The sequence below is a fragment of the Erythrolamprus reginae genome, chromosome 1, assembly GCF_031021105.1.
Source record: "Erythrolamprus reginae isolate rEryReg1 chromosome 1, rEryReg1.hap1, whole genome shotgun sequence".
NCBI lineage: Eukaryota > Metazoa > Chordata > Lepidosauria > Squamata > Dipsadidae > Erythrolamprus > Erythrolamprus reginae.
Genome location: NC_091950.1, coordinates 206,559,548 through 206,571,975, shown reverse-complemented (window position 1 = coordinate 206,571,975; position 12,428 = coordinate 206,559,548). Strand labels below are relative to the sequence as shown.

Sequence of the window (12,428 nt, the reverse complement as noted above, 5' to 3'; positions counted from 1 at the left end):
AATATTACTTTGTACATGACCATATATGGTAAAAAGAGCCTTGTTTTGGCCACATTTCCAATAGTTTGATTCCAGGTTTGGATAGATTTTTGCCAGTCTTGCTGGTGCCATGTACCATCTATAAAACATTTTATATTGGTTCTCTTTGCTGATTTAATTATTTTATAATTTCTATTCCATATTTTTCCCCAGTTTTCTAATTTGATGTTATATCCAATATTTTTTGTCCGTGCTATTATAACTCCTTTCACTATATCTTCTGCTCTATCAAATTCTAGTAGGTAACTATAAATTTTTATTATTTGTTTTTCATCCTGGGCCATCAATATTTTATCTAATTGATGTGGTATTGTCTCAAATCCATATTCTTCTTTATCTTTTTAATATTGTGATTGTATTTGCACATACAGCCACCAATCTATCATTATGCCCTGGTCTTCCAATTGTTGCCTATTTTTAAGATTCCCCTGCCTGTCTAGAAGTTGTTGATAGTTAACCATCTTATTTGCATCTAAAGTATTTGGGTGAATTATCGCTTCCATTGAGGATACCTACCTAGGGATTTTCAAGTCATGTTTTCTTTTAATCTCTGGCCATACTTGTATCAAGGCTTCTTTTATTTTGTGTCTCCTAAAATATGTATGTTGTTTATTCTCATGTTCTGTTTCTATTACATTTATTATTTTACATTTCTATTACTTACTTACCATCCCCAACTAGCATCTGTTTTCTCCTTAGGGAATCAGTGATGGAATCCCCATTGTTAAGGCCGTTGTTCCCAGGAACCAATACCGGTCTTTCATGTCACAAGGAAGTCCAGAACTTTTGGTGAGTAACATTTGTGAAAAATGCTTGGGAGTAGGTCTGATATGAAATTATCAAAATGACTTGTTATTAACTGTTAACCTGTTGCCCGTTGTTAATGTGCTATTAATCTTTAACTTGCTTCTATCCAAAGTGGAAAGTTTAAGGATATTATAATGCAAGGATTTCCAACCTTGGCAACTTTAAGACTTGTGGATTTCAACCCCCAGAGTTCCTTTGCTAGCTGAGGAACTCTGGGAGTTGTAATCCACAAGTCTTAAAGTTGCCAAGGTTAGAGATCACTCTTATAACTTACTGTATATTGAGGTATCTTTCATCATGGTTGGTGTGATTGTTGTGTTTAATGTTTCCTGAGGTAGATGTAGTATCTTAATGCAGTAAAGACATAAAAATCAATAGATTTCTATTTTCAGAACTATAATTCAAGTATTCACAAAAGAGCAGCTGGATATAAAGGCAGGGGAGAAAGACAAATCATATTTATATTTGATGTTACTGAAGTTTATATTTCATTTTTTAAAAAATTAAACGTTCTTTTCTGAAGGTAACAGTAAATCTCAACTTTATTATTGGGACCCATGGATGGCTATCTTATGACCGAAATATTTCCAATTATTTCACTTTCCTTAAGGATCAAACAGTGACAAATCCCAAGTGAGTGAAAAAACATAATTTGGCATGCATTTTGCAAACCAGAGCCCACTTTATCAAATGTGTTGATGTGATCCTTCATTGGTGATATGCATAGAGAGAAATATTTTCATTTAGCTCTTTGTGATGTCTTTAATCTGTTTATCCACAGGAAGGTACAAATATGTTTATCTGAATCAAGCTACAAATATGCATATAAGCAGAAGTTTGTATGTATGCATACATACATTCAGTGTGTATGTTGTTTATTTTGAACTGCAAAGTAGGCTTCTGGGTAGGTGATGAAAGCTTCTGCTCAGAGCTGGATGCTATGGGAAATTATCTGAAGAAATCAGTGGGCTTTGTGAAAGGATGATAATGTTGATGAAGGAGTCCATGGGCTCATGGTTAATTTTGGTTTAATAAACTGGCTCATTAAATTCATGTCCTCTTTGCTGTTTAATCAGCTTTATAGTGTCTTCTAGACATTTCCCCAAGGATAGGTACATCCTGATTGAACACAGTTCAGATATGAGCCTGGAGACTCTTGTAATGCAAGATCGAGAAAATGGATGATAAGAACTTAAGTCCAAAGTTCAGATTTCAGAAACTTGCAGAGTTATTGATAAGAATTGGGAGTTTGGTTATAATATGTAGTATAAAAGATACTCATTCACTTCATGCTGGTTTACTTTCATTGAAGCCAATGAACTTTGGAGAATTATTATTGCTGTTCCCCTTATTTATTTATTAACATGTTTCTGAACAATTAGTCATTATATGAATAAGCAGAATAGCTCCTCCCTCTTCCTTCTCCCATCCTAATTGAAAAAAACCAAAATTTGTTACACTGGAGATTGAAACTTGTGCTTTATTCTCACTTTAATAAATGTTTATATCATTGCGAACAGATTTAATATTATTAACTAATTATATTGCATTTTTATTTGCACGAATCTTGCTTCATGATTTTGGGCAACACTATACTTTAATAAATGGAAAGTGTAGATCTAATTTAAGTATTTGTTTCCAGAAACACAACGAAACATCAGTGGTCCTTTTGCACCAGGATTGGAAATTACTTCAAAGTTGTTTGTGATGTCTCATGATGCAAAGTTGCTTTTCAGTGGAGGGCATTGGGACAATAGCATTCGTGTGACATCTCTCACCAAGGGCAAAGTGATGGCACAGCATATTCGGCACATGGGTAAGGGATTGGGCATTTATTTATTTATTTACTTACTTAGAATGGATTAGACAGTGGGTCTATTTAGAATGTTGAGATACTCTCACAAAATAGCTGCCACAAAAATAGGTGGAGTTGCTTATGAATTTCTGCTCCAGGGAGCAGGCCAGTCAAAAGTTCCTGTTTACTGGGCAAGCAAACTTTAGAGAGCGACAGAGATGAACTATGCAGAAATGATTTGGAAAACACACAATCCTGCATTACGTTTGGGAAACGGTGAAAGCTGAGACAGAAGTTGAGCCTGGATGGACCTTAATCATTGAGGAAAGAAAGGGAAAGAAAGAGAAAACTCAAACTCCGACTTTGAAGTGCCTGTTACTATATTCTATTTGAATAACATCCTCCAAAACAAAGCATTGGGTTGCAACCATCTACTAACTCTATATGCAAAAATGCTTAACAATTGAGAAATGTTCAGGAGCATACAGAAGATGTCTGTGCTTTGCTTTGCAGAATGCCCACATCCTGTTCATTTATGTAATTACAGTAAGGAGACTTCTAGGCAAGATATCCATGGAAACATTGATGTTTATAACAATTGTGTTGTCTACACAGCAGTAAAGAGGTGCTGACTTTATAGCAGAAAGAAGCTCTACAAATACAAAAGCAAACCATTACTTGTATCTACTAATGGATGAAAAACAATGCTTAAACTACAATCAGTAGTGGCACCTTCTTTCTTAATTCTGGATAGAGAATAGATACAAATGTCCTATATTCTTCCATTGTTTTATATATATATTCATGATTTTGGGCAAAGCTATACTTTAATAAATGGAAAATGGAAAGAGGCTCCAGGTTCAAATCCCAGTAAGGGTGTGGCTATCTGATGAAGGCAAATAAGCCCCAAATAGATCTATAGTAGTCTCCCTTCCTTTTCATTATCAGCAAAAATATGTTACTAACACACACACACACACACACACACACACACAGAGAGAGAGAGAGAGAGAGAGAGAAATTCACCATGTTTACTGACCCCACATCTGTATCCTATGAGACTTGGCTCCTGAATGATAATATCTGATGGAGGAAAAAGTACTTTTACAAAACCGTTTATATTCTCTTTAGGAATCCTTATTAATATAATTAGGTGTTCCACATGATACATATAACATTTGCTAATTGTTAACCTTTAAAATCTAATGGTCATCATGAATTTATATTCTTTTTGCAATGAAGAATAATTGTTTCATTTTGGGCAAAGCCAGCACATTTATGTTTAAACTGTAACTGTTAGTAACTTTTTTTCATCTGGTTATTTCTATTTCTACAAATTGATTCTTCCTCTGTTTGTGTTTGTAGACATTGTGACATGTTTAGCCATGGATTTCTGTGGGATCCATTTAATTTCGGGTTCAAGGGACACCACTTGTATGGTGTGGCAAATAGTTCAGCAGGTGAGTTGGCCTTTGTGGAACTCTGCAAGCCATTTGTGCTGTGGGATGCCATGTTTTCTGATTGCATTAACTTATAGATGGGACAGAAAGATCAGAATTTGAGGTATAATACGTTCATTCAAATGTTCTAAAATATGAAAGGGTTACTTGAGAATCTCACAGTTGGGAATTTGTATAGGGCTTACAGAGCCACGAGGGATACATTCTGGCATATCTGGTAGAAGTAGTATTAATACATGAAAACTTATATGAACATGCCAAAAGCACTTGGGGTGAGGTGAGTTAAGATTGAAGTCCAGTGATGGTGTTTGCATTGCTAATGGATTGGAGAGGGTTTGTTTTTGTCTGGTTTATGACTTTGTGATGCTCAGGATTGTGATGGATAGCCATGAAAGTCTTTTAAAATAAATTAATAAAAATAAATTTATAAAAGGGTTGTTCTTATACTGATTGTTCTTGTGACTTCTTGGAAAATAATAGTGTACATTTAAACCCACCCACCCCCCGGTCCCTTGTTCACTGTTTAGTGTTTTCTCTGTTGTAAATGTAAATTGGAACTACAGTATTGCTGTATTGGTTAGTTCTGAAGCATAAGTGAAGAAATAATTCCTTTTTTATTCTTTTATACATCCTGAGATTTTATTTTTTTTAAGCTAAAGTTTTGTTTGTGACTTCTAAGAATAAATTGAATTGATATGCTTTCCTCCTATTTTATCTGTTTTGTTTACTTATTTTGGTAGCAATTCACATTTGTTTTCACCATAGCCAATAAAATGCCCGTTCATCACGTACTAGTTGCCGTTTTATTGGCAACTATGAGCTGCATTTTATTTTACCTTGGATGAAATAAAAGTACCTTAGCTTTATTAGCTGCATTTTTATTTTACCTTTGGTGCTTTTCTAAACTTGCAGCTATCATCATAAACTGGAGCTGAGTTTGAAGCAAAGTTAAGTGGGTCTAAATAGTAGACTAATGACAATCATGATAGTAGTGAGCAGGAAGAGGTAGCTAAGCCTTTCCTTCCTTGGCTGCAGAAGTTGTTTAGTCTCTGCCTTAGCCTATAGTAAGAATGTTTAATATATTAAACCCGCTGTTCTGTTCAAAAACACATCCTAAAGTTCTGTTCCCGGGTCTATTTGACCCGGACCACAAATTGTTCATTTTAAGTACTTATATTTGGTCTTTTTGAAAGCTTTTTTCACCTGGAAACAAGTTTGAACATTTCTGCACACAAAGAAATGAAAATTGAAATGAAACAATTAATGCTTATTGGTTTATTTTGATCATAAAATGCGCCCCCCCCATTTTTGTGAAATTCTTTTCAATTTATAGATAGTTTTGCCTCCAAAATGTGTTCTATTTTACTAAAGTTGGTGTGGGATTGGTAGCTTGAACATTTCTGAACATAATATGAAAATTGAACTGAAAAAATTGATGCTTATTGGCTTATTTTGCTCATAAAAGGGCCCCCATGCTTATACTCAAATAGGTTTATACTGAAGTAGGCTTATACTCTAGTATAAGACCACATGATCTTATATGCGAAAATAAACCAATAAGCATCAATATACCAGTAAACCAATAAGCATGATCAGAAATGTTCAATTTTGTATATCAAACCTTTTGGGAGAAAATCCCTTGGAGATTTGTAGCCTAAAAATATATATATAAACTGACACGAAATGCTCAAAAATGGGGGGGGGGGGGGCTTTTTGATCAAAATAAACCAATAAGCATCAATTTTTTTCAGTTCAATTTTCATATCATTTTGTTCAGAAATGTTCAAACTAGTTTCCCCGCGAAGAAAGTTTTCAAAAAGACCAAATTTAAGTACCTAAAAGCATTTTATTGTTTTGGGTCAAATAGACCTGGGAACAGTACAAGTGTAAGTAAAATTTTGCCCAGAAAAAAATTAGACCCGAACAGAACACCAGGGTTAAGAAGCATTAAAGGTAAAGGTTCCCCTACACGTATGCTAATTGTTTCTATCTCTGGGACAGTACTCATCTCCATTTCTAAGCTAAAGAGCCAGCGCTGTCCAAAGACATTTCTGTGATCATGTGGCCAGCACATAGAGCACTGTTACCTTACCATCAAAGTGGTCCCTATTTTTCTACTTGCATTTTTTACGTGCTTTCGAATTGTTAGGTTGGCAGAAGCTGGGACAAATAACGGGAGCTCATCCCGTTATGCAACACCAGCGATTTGAACCACTGAACTGCCGAACGTCTGATTGACAAGCTCAGTGTTTTAGCCACTGAGCCACCGCATCCCCGGCAAGAAGCATAATGCTTCCTTAAAGTGGAAAGTTTGGATTAAAATGAGGTCAGGTTTTGGGCAGATGTGCTGCTTTGAAAATATCTTGTCTTTTAATATAACTCTGCTTCTTTCCAATATTTACTTGCAGGGAGGTGTGCCAATAGGACTGGCTCCTAAACCTTTGCAGACTCTCTATGGACATACCAATGAAGTGTCTTCAGTTGGCATCAGTACAGAGCTGGACATGGCAGTGTCAGGTGCCAGGGTATGCTTGCTTGCTTCCTAAGTCTTCAAAGTAAGGAAAACTGCTTCCTTGTCTTAAAGCACCTCACCAGTCTCAAGTGAACCTTGAATATGCAATTCATTCTTGCCAGGCCATTTACATTTCTAAGTTGTTCCCTTGTGGTAAATGATGCCTGCAAAGCCATGCCAGTTTCTTTGGAAGTATTTTCCTTTTTGAACATCTGCTTCCAGGCAAATACATGCATGATAGTTTGAAGGCAAATGTTCAACACAGGAGCATTTTGGAGTTTGGTTTGAAAACGGGTCTTCTATTTTCCAATGTAGTTCCAAAACATTCTTCCTTCCTATCTTCTGCAGAAAGAATGGAATGCATTCAACAAAATATATTGAATGTTTTTAAAACTAGAGTGTGGGTGCATAATGAACATTAGAGGCTGAGAGGAACTGCATTATTTAAAAGACATTAATATAAATTGCTATTATAAATGCTTGCTGTTAAAAGTCTTATTTGCCTCATAAAACATTGCTTAGATAGGATAATCCATTGAAAAGCCACTGCCTGGGTGGATCTTTTCTGTGTGCTATTCTAGGCAGGCTGACTCTTGTAGACAAAGTTTTAAAATATCTCTATTTGGTTTTAATAGGATGGGACTGTGATTGTCCACACAATTCAGAAGGGGCAATATATGAGGACGCTGAGGCCACCCTGTGAGAGTTCTCTCCCGATCACTGTCCCTAATCTGGCTGTGTCTTGGGAAGGACAGTTAGTCGTTCATACCAGCATAGAAGGAAAGACAACTCTCAAGGTATTAAAACAGCAGGATGCACAGGGGCTGCATTGGTTTTGTTTCTAGAGGTGGGGATAAATTAACTGCATGACTGGAATAGTAATGAGAGTTTCTTAATGTCATTCAGAATTCTCAAGGCTAGTCCATCTCTCCATGACATGGAATGGTACATATGTTTGCTTACATACATATGAATATATAGCTGTAATCTGGGGCCCATAGTGTATATTTATGTTTGCATAAAACCATATACAGTGTTCCCTCGATTTTTGCGGGTTCGAACTTCGCGAATAGCCTATACCACGTTTTTTCAAAAAATATTAATTAAAAAATACTTCGTGGTTTTTTTCCTATACCACGGTTTTTCCCACCCGATGACATCATATGTCATCGCCAAACTAATAATTTTTGCAAATAAATAACAAAAAGAATAATTATTGTTAATAAATAATTATGTTTATAAATATCAGGATCACTAAGTGTCTTATTCAATGGTGAGTACCAGTAAAAATGGTGAGTAAATGGTTGTTAAGGGAATGGGAAAGGGTAATTTAAAGGTTTAAAGTGTTAAGGGATGGCTTGTGATACTGTCCATAGCTAAAAATGGTGTATTTACTTTCGCATCTCTACTTTGCGGAAATTCGAGTTTCGCGGGCGGTCTCGGAACGCATCCCCCGCAGAAATCGAGGGAACACTGTATTCATGTTTTGTTGTCCACAAAAATAGGCAAAGAGAACATATGGGAAAGCCCTTTTAAAAATGCAACAACTTTTGCCTGTACTTTGGTCTGATATTCACTGAAGCAGCCAAAGCTATATCCAGGATTATGTGGTTGCTGGAGGAAAGCTTCTATAGCTCATTTTCCACCAGCTAATTGTAGGCATTCCACTGTCTCAGTCCAAGAATTTGGTATCCCTGTTGGCCTAAACTCAATATTATGTAACAGAACCATAAGATGCTCCTGACTATAAGACGCATCTAGCTTTTGGGGAGGAAAATAAGAAAAAAAATCTGACACTGACTCCCAGCAATTTGCCTCCTTGCAGCAAACAGCCTGGTCAGCTTCAGCACAGCCTGGTTTAGCACGAGCAGCCAATTGGCTCTTGGATCTGCCCAGAATACCACTTATCAGCTGTTCCAGGCTGTGGGGATCGCCACCGCCCATCACCACTGTCACCGCCCATTGCCACTGCTCCCTAGTGCCATCTCCACACGCCCCATTTTCGGCCTCTGCATGTCCGATTCTCAGCCTGTTCTAGACGACAGGGATAGGTAGCGAAGGCGATGGGCAGCAGCGGTGGCGATGATCCCTACAACCTAGAATAGCTAGTAAGCGGTATTCTGGAAGGCAGATTCAACCACCAATCAGCTACTTGTGCTAAATCAGGCTGTGCTGAAGCTGACCAGGCTGTCTATGTTTGCTTCAAGGAGGCAAATTGTTGGGAGGCAGAGGCTGAAAGGTGGAGCTGGTGGGTGGGCGGGGCTCCAGCAGCATTCTTTGTACAAGATGCACAGATATTTCCACCCACTTTTTGGGGGCAGAGTGCATCTTATATACTGAAAAAAATGGACTAATTGAATTGGAAAAAAACAATTTTGAGTTGTGTGGTTGTTATTGTTATACTTCTTGATATGCATCCTTAGCAGTGTTGGAGAAATTGTGACTTTCTCTTTTCCCAAATGTCAAGATATTGAGAATTTAGAGGTGGAGCCCACTTGCCTATTCTTTATTGAATATGATCAGTTGTACAACTGATATTCTGCAACATTCACTTCTCTGCAACTGTTGACAACTTTGTATTGTCCTCTGCAAACTAAAACACAGTCATACTCTCCCATTTAAAAAATGGGTAGAATTTCACAGCCACCACATTTTGTTCTAATTTCCATGGGATCTGAAATGACTAACAACCCCTAATTTACACCTTATCTACAGAAGGTGATATAATTATCATGCATTTACTAACCTAGACAGGTTCCTAGTCAGGCTCCCACACCTGTATATGTATGTAAATATGTGAATTCACAACCCTGAACATTATGTGGAGATTACATGCCACAATATCTTCTTTTTATAATAGTGCCACAAAAAATACTGTTACTGAATTTAAAATTTATATGGGGAAATGTTGTTGTTCAAGGCTTTTCCCTCTCTTTTTATTGTTTCTTTGGTTTTCTGCCCAGGATAAGAATGCATTGCATCTCTACTCTGTGAATGGGAAGTATTTAGGTTCTGAGAGCTTGAAGGAAGACGTATCGGATCTTTGTGTGACTGGAGAGTATATTGTAATAGGGAGTCTGCAGGGATTTCTCTCCATAAGAGATCTCTACAGGTAAGGGGAAGCTTGAAAAAAGGTTGTTTCCAATGACTTCTAATGTTGACAACTTCAGTCCTTGTGGGCCAATGATCAATCAGCAGTTCTCATTTTACAGTCTATGATCCTCCTTCATCAATTACTATTGTTGTTTATAGGGCAAGAATCTCATATTCTGAGTACTAAGAAGCAAATTAATTTCTTGCTGGTTAGTTATCTGTTGTTTACGAATTTGAGCTCTCTTATGATTCCTTTAACTACTAACCATGCTTCAGAATATCAGGAAACAATCTTTCTAGATCTCAGCCAACTTCCTGATTCATGTTTTATTGCTGGTCGCTACTGTTCCTGTCCTTTTTCTTTTTCCATGTTAAATGTTTAGATAGAGTCCTAGTGAATAAAAGTAGTTCTCAACTTATGCCCACAATTGAATCCAAAATTTCTGTTGCTGAGCAAGAAAGTTGTTAAGTGAGTTTTGCCCCCGACTTTTCTTGCCCCAGTTCTTAAGTGAATCATGGCTGGTTAATTTAGCAACGTGCTTGTTAAGTGACTGCATTGACTTCATATATCAGAAGGTCACAAAAGGTAAATATATGATGCTGTCTACTACAGCTGTCATAAATACATGCTAGTTGCCAAGCATTTGAATTTTGATCATCTGATCACAGGGACACATGCCATTGATTGTAAATGTGAAAAATTGTCATAAGTCCCTTTTTTCAGAACTTTGAATGGTCAGTAAACGAATGGGTGTAAGTTGGGGAGGTAGTTATTTCATGTAATAATATGGCAATTGCTGTTGCTATTTCTCCAGTTCTGTTGGTTAATTGACTTCTTGTTAATTGTTGATAACTGTCCATTCCAAATTTCTTTCAATAATTCATATAAACACATGCTACACCAAAACACCATTTTGGGGGAGAATTCAAGAGCTGTACTTGTTGACAAGTTTGTTTATTTAGCATGAATCCAAATCCAACTCAATAACAGTAATTTGATTTTCAATGAACTCCCTTATATGAACAGAAGCAAGTTATATTTTTGTTTGAGTGATGGATACGATTAGGTTAGAGCTATAATTTAATTTGAGATTGACTGTTTTCAGATTTGGAATTGCTCTTATGTCTGGATTTGCATCTTAAAATGATGTCCTCTTTTGTATCAATTCATTCTAATAAATTATAGACATTTAATCTATGCTGAAACTGACTAGTAAGTTTGATGCACTGAACCGGCCTAGAAGAAAAGCTTAAAAAATGGTGTTGTTGTTAGTCTTGGTCACAACCAGCCAATGCCTCTCAGAAAATTTTTGAGGATTACCATCCTCTTTTCCATTACCGACTATGTCCTAGATACAGATGTCAAATCAGAAACTTGGTACATGATGCTTCATAAGACTTGCTGGCAGATGTCAGCAATTTCTATCTTTTTAATGTAAATTGCCCATTGAACGCCTTTTGGTCTGCTGTAAATAATAGATGTTTGTTATTTCTTTATTTCAGCCTGAGCCTTAGTTCCTCCCCTTTAGCCATGCGGCTGCCAATTCACTGTGTCTCTGTTACCAAAGAGTTAAGCCACATTCTGGTGGGCCTCGATGATGGCAAACTGATTATCATTGGCGTTGGAAAGCCAGCAGAGGTAAAACCTACCATCAAGAACTTTATCTACCGAACAATGGGAAGCTCATTTATTTCTGCTTTCCGGCTGAGCAAGCGATCGCTTCTGTGGCAGGGCAGACTTCAAAGCAAATTTGACCTTTCAAGGGGGAAGAAATAATCCCCAAGACATTCTTAGAGATTCTTTAACACGTCCTTCTCTGCTTGGAAAAAAAAGAGAGAATATAGAGGGGGACCTTAGGGAAAAAGAGGTGTGCTGAACTAACATACAGATTTTATTGACTTAGCCTGAATGCGCTAATAATGCTTTCTAACTGGACTGAACTTGCTTAGTACCACCTGCCATTTAATACTTAATTCTCAACATTAACCTGTCACCACTGTTTACAATGAAAGACATTAGCTTCCTGAAGAGCACTGAATAGACAACAGTGGGCTACTTTGGAACCATTGTGGCTTTGCTTAGCTGCATTCATGCTCCATTTAAAAAAAATGCCATTAAGGATCCATCTTTTTTAACTCAAGCAAACTTCTGCACTAATCTCTTCAGAAGAAGCCAAGAAATGATTGATGCTTATTAATTATTGAGCACGATATAAAATCTTTGCAGGCTGTCTCTCAAGTGTCACATTGGGGGAAGTGTCCAAGCCCTTTTCAAATCTCTGGAATATCCAGGTTATAACTGATATCTAAGCCATTCACTCTCTCAGTTCAAGTTGTCAAGCTTGAAGTCGGGCTTTGACTTTATTCAGAGTCAGACAAAGTCAAATGTTGCACTATTATCTCGATTAGATAAATTAATTATTTGCCAAAAAGATGTGTGTTGTTTACACCACAAAACTAGTATGCCTTTAATTGCACAACCCAGCCAGGTCATTTGATCGTTGACCTAGGTTCTGAGTCTTATTTATTTACTTATTTATTGCATTATAAATTGCATCACTTAGCAGTAATTGTTTGCACTGATTAAGATTAATGTAAATGTGCATAGGTTTCCCACCATAATAATTTTCTTTTTCCATTCCCTGTTTTTGCTGTTATTTTTTAAACATTGTCAAGTGTTTTACCTGTAAACACTCTTATGGTGTAAAGATTATGGGTTCAT

The 12,428-nt window shown here is 36.8% G+C and overlaps 1 protein-coding gene across 5 annotated transcripts in view; it reads left to right on the top strand.

Annotated features, from left to right (window-relative positions):
* The window catches only part of NBEAL1 (neurobeachin like 1), a 116,481-nt gene that overhangs the window by 102,806 nt on the left and 1,247 nt on the right, over positions 1–12,428 (top strand). For 3 of the 5 annotated variants that reach the window (XM_070732026.1, XM_070732024.1, XM_070732027.1), the window contains 8 exons: positions 739–828; positions 1,370–1,479; positions 2,490–2,662; positions 4,007–4,101; positions 6,510–6,626; positions 7,249–7,410; positions 9,577–9,725; positions 11,210–11,569. In XM_070732026.1, the coding sequence (XP_070588127.1) occupies positions 739–828; positions 1,370–1,479; positions 2,490–2,662; positions 4,007–4,101; positions 6,510–6,626; positions 7,249–7,410; positions 9,577–9,725; positions 11,210–11,483 (1,170 nt within the window). In that variant the 3' untranslated portion in view covers positions 11,484–11,569. Of the gene's footprint in view, positions 1–738; positions 829–1,369; positions 1,480–2,489; positions 2,663–4,006; positions 4,102–6,509; positions 6,627–7,248; positions 7,411–9,576; positions 9,726–11,209; positions 11,570–12,428 lie in introns of those variants that run through there. The other 2 variants (XM_070732028.1, XM_070732025.1) reach the window with 1 other exon arrangement.